Source organism: Patiria miniata, unplaced genomic scaffold, assembly GCF_015706575.1.
Source record: "Patiria miniata isolate m_02_andy unplaced genomic scaffold, ASM1570657v1 HiC_scaffold_6, whole genome shotgun sequence".
Lineage (NCBI taxonomy): Eukaryota > Metazoa > Echinodermata > Asteroidea > Valvatida > Asterinidae > Patiria > Patiria miniata.
The window spans coordinates 10993737-10998219 of NW_024037073.1; the positions used below are offsets into that span (position 1 = coordinate 10993737).

The 4483-nt window shown below is 40.2% G+C and overlaps 1 protein-coding gene across 1 annotated transcript; it reads right to left on the reverse strand.

The window, feature by feature from the left end:
- Nucleotides 1-751: 751 nt before the first annotated feature.
- Nucleotides 752-3668, reverse strand: LOC119742497. Its single transcript, XM_038218437.1, has one exon. The coding sequence runs from the start codon at nucleotides 3643-3645 to the stop codon at nucleotides 1936-1938; it is 1710 nt and encodes a 569-aa protein (XP_038074365.1). The 5' UTR covers nucleotides 3646-3668; the 3' UTR covers nucleotides 752-1935.
- Between the last annotated feature and the right edge of the window lie 815 nt (nucleotides 3669-4483).

Below are 4483 nucleotides of genomic sequence, written 5' to 3' on the forward strand. Positions count from 1 at the left end.
TTTTAAAAAATATCCTTTTCGTACCGTGGCTAACCAATTTCTTTCACAATTGTGCCCCTCCCCTCCTTCTAACGGGAGACGCCATTGCGTATATATTGTCACAGTTGATGCCGAATGCCGTCTTTCCCCCTTATTTTCAAGTAATTCCATTCCTTACTTTTACTTTCATTTCCTTTTCTGCCGCAGATAAAGGTCAGGTTAATACAGCTTTACGTTGATTTTTCTTGTGTTTTTACTTTCAGTGCGTACTTGACGTAATGACGTACGTGGAGAACAGTACCTACGTGCGCACTGTCCCATAGCATGTGCGCTGAAATTCGGCGAACCATTAACATATGAATATTTATGAGTTAATTGAATAAAGCCATGGACACTTTTGGTTTTTGGTGTGCGCGTGTCTTTGTAATTATTTTTAATGTTAATAAGTGCCGTAGTCATGTGATGAAAGAGAGAGTTATCCCCGGGAAAGAAAATAACCCGAGAGGTTTGTTCGCAATTGCGATGCATTTTTGAAGAGCATTTTCGCTGATTTGAGACCAGGATCGGTCGTGAAGGGCCGGATGTCCAAGGGACCAAGACCCTATCTTACTGTAAGTATGGTTTATTTCATCAATTTGGTGTATTTTGATTTTTCAAACGAATTTTGCATTTATTTTTAAAGCGGTCGACAAGGGCGGATCCAGAACACAATTTTTTTGGGGGCCTAAAAAAATTGTGTCTCCCTTTGCCCCCCCCCCCCCTGGATCCGCCCTTGGTGGTCGAAAACCGGGTTTGAACAAAATAATAGTCTGGTGACTGAGTTGATTTGTGCTTATCACGATATCCGTTTTACTAGAGATTAGAAGTTTGATTGTAATTTAATGTTTGCTCCTTAATTCTTAAAATGATAATCAGGAGAAGATGAGGCATTTTGTGATGCTAGAATGATTCTATGAGGATTTTTTTCTCGAAAAACACTGATCGCTTGATATAGCCTTTGTCTTCTTGAAACACGTGTTTTATGTATTATAATTTGAGATAGATTGTTATTAGTTGCATTGTGTAATATTTATTTGTAGACGGCACTTTAGCCGGAGCTAATGCGGGGCCAGCGACTTAAATTGAGACAGACAGGTCCATAAAGTCCACATAGTTGGGTGCCGAGCGCGCCGCACAGACGCCAGGCCGACTGATGAGTGACGCTCATCAGCCTTGAAGTTCGCCGGACGTGGCTGGCTGATGCTCATTTGGAGCGGAGATCGTCCAACTTTGTGACGATCGACATAGCTATAGAGAGCCGACGCAAGGGGATTGCCGGACTTTCCACGGAACCCAGAATAGTCTTGTGCAACAAGACCGCGGTGGGCCCATTTAGTTGGAAAGTGCACATATTTTGGAAAATTTTATTATTTATTTGTTTATTGTCTAGTTAGTTAATATTCTATTTACTTGAGTTAAACTAACAATAAACTCTTAAGTTGTAGGTTCAATTGATTAATTACTGGTCGATTTGAGTGATTACCGAAGTACCCTTTGTGATTAAATTTGAGTTTATTTGACATTGATCGCATCTATTTTGTATTTCCGGTTAATTCTTGATCATTCCTTTTTTTTAGCACATTTCATTGATTGGTTGATTTGTTTGAACATTTTATGCGCTGGGCCTATCAGCTCCAACAGAGGCCTACGAGTAAATTCTACCTTGTTTATTTACACATTCCACAAGTTACCAGGTTGACCAGATGTACTGTATATAATTGTAATTATAATGGAATTTATTATTATTTTCTATTAATAAATTACAGTTCACCCACAACGCCGGACAATAAGTTTAGCGGGGGAATATATATATATTGAAATGTCTCCCTAATTCCAAATGTCCCCCAAAGGTATAACTTATGACGCGACATCGATTTTTTGCCACCCACACAGCTGCCAGGTCATTTGCCGACATGTTTATCGCAATTGGTCTTTTATTGCGCTCAAAATGAGGCACCGGCTCTTGCCCGATTCAGCTTCGACTTTCTTGGTAATTTCTTCAGAACTAAGTTTTTGCCCATTTGTGTGTCTGCCCCGGATGTTGCCCAATGAATGTGCATCCTTGACGACAGCCTTAGTGTTTGCTTGGCGCTTAGCATTTTCCAGTGACACAACTCTCATCTGCCAACCTTCGGTTTTCGTTTCCTTCTCTGACTCAATTAACATGTCTAGGTAATCCATTACTCCTATGGGATCAGGCTTGAGGGCGATCTCTCGAAGGCGCTGGGTACAACGGTGAGACTCATCGATCAACTCAGACACAGCAGCTTCCGATTTGACCAGATCAGTTTCAATACACTTGATCACTTCTTCACGGGTTTGTTTTCGCCCCTGGGCGTCTCTGTATTGGTTCTTAATGTCAGCGTACGTCTGTTTCTCTTTCACCATTTTCCAATGATACCTGAAATACTCATGGACGTGGTCACTCAAGGAACACTTGCCAGGACACACAGTGCAATAGCCCTTCTTTATTGCATGGCACAAAAGCTTTCCTTGAGAGAAGGTACATGGGTGGTGACAGGTGTAGAGGCAATTGGAACAATTTGTGGAGCCCTTGTCCTCATCTCGAACTTTTTCAAGTTTTGGAGCGTTAACCATGTATTCGAAAGACTTATTTGCCTGTATTTCCTTTTCATGTTCTTCAAGAATTTTTTTATCTTTTTTTAACTGCTCTGTTTGTTCCCAAGCGAACAGAATCTGAGACTGCAACCCTTCTAAAGCAACCTCTAGACTTTTTCGTTCCTCTAGAACTTCTACTGTGAGGCTAAGACTTTGCGGCTGTAGGTCGTCAAGAACATAAAAAAACTCCTTCATACTTGTGTACCCCATTTGCCAGACCATTGCATCAAAGGACATTCCAACATCTCCTCGACTAGCCAATAGTGCCGAGTTGTTGAACTTGAACGTCTTATCGAAAGTTAGCTTTGCCTCGTGTATTGCCTCGAGGACATTCGGTGATTGCCCGTCACAAAAGGTGATCAGCAGCACTATATTTGACTCAATATCCTTACCAAAAATGGCAAGAATTGACTCAAAGACATATTTCTGTGCCGGGGTGAGACGAGCTTGTGAAGACTGAACAACGAAACCTACAGCATCGATGTGATCCACACCATGGGCTTCAGGGTGAGAGAAAAACTCTCGGATCTGTTCAACAATAGCTTTATCGCGCTCAATACCTCTAGTATCCCCGAACCCTGGGGTGTCAATGAGTGTCAACGTGTAGGGAACGTTGATGTGATAGTTGTTATTGATTGTATACGACGTTATATTTTGTGTTTGACTATAAGCCTGTGATCCAGACGCTTCCCCTCGGTCATGTACCAGCTTGAATCTGAAGTTATCTTCCCACTTCACCTCTAAGATGTAATTGATCATCGCATTGATAAATGTACTCTTACCGGTGCCTGTCTCACCAACGACCATTATTACCTTGTGAGGCGAGTGCATTCTCGATGGCACACCGCAACTATAACTACGGAATGTTTGTGTAGAAGAAACTGACTGCATCTTCAAAGGAACCAAGAAAACATCAGGGTGCCCAACTTCTGAAGAAACAATTGGAGTGCTCTGATGAGCAAGATGTTCGGCATATCTGGCCACACTACTGTCGCTGGTGGTACCCATGGTGAAGACGCTATATCCACACTTAACCTAAAAAGAACAAATAAAGTGCTTCAATGGTTTAATCAGTCGGGGTTATGCTGAACCAGACGGGAAGCCTGTTTCACTGACTCACTGACCCTTACCTTAACTGTAACATTTGCATTACACTTGGTCCATTTGAAATTAAACCACATTTTAAATATGCTAATGAATGGGCCAAGTCCAATCCACAGTGTAAGCCACAGGCATGAATTTGTTTTCCGGTGATTATAGCCATTCCGAATCGATATGAATGAGTTGTGTGCATTATGCGACCAAACTTATTAGACATGCGTGGTCTCTTTTAGAATGACATTATTGTAGGTTTCCGGATTAAAACACTTACATGACCTTAAAAGTTATACATTTAATAAATCTTTACTTTTATTAGCAGAAGGAATTTTTTTAAAAGTATGTGTGTGTGGCGTCTATAACATGACAATAATGCAATAAAAAGTTAAGTTAATTAAAGAATCAAACTTTGATCAATCATGAATCGTTTCCTACTGTATAAAATGAACCAAAATAATCGTGGTGATTTCTTAATACTTTGTTAATGCTGCACGTATAGCTTGATAAACATAGTTCTTCAAGCTTAATCTTGAGGAATAAATTACATTGGCTAAGTGTTGGTATGCAACTAATATTGGATAATATTGAACTAATATTTCGATTTAAATTAATGTTCTGTTCTTTCAATATGTATGATTTTTGTGAAATTGAAAATCTAACCTTAAGCTCAGGATAACCAACACCGGTTCGAAATTACAAAATCAACGAAATGGTTCATTAAATTCAGCTGGCTGTATTTGACAATTAA

What these genes read in the sequence shown, in the direction of transcription:
- LOC119742497 (XM_038218437.1), bottom strand. Translation starts at nt 3,645, where the DNA reads ATGGGTACCACCAGCGACAGTAGTGTGGCCAGATATGCCGAACATCTT.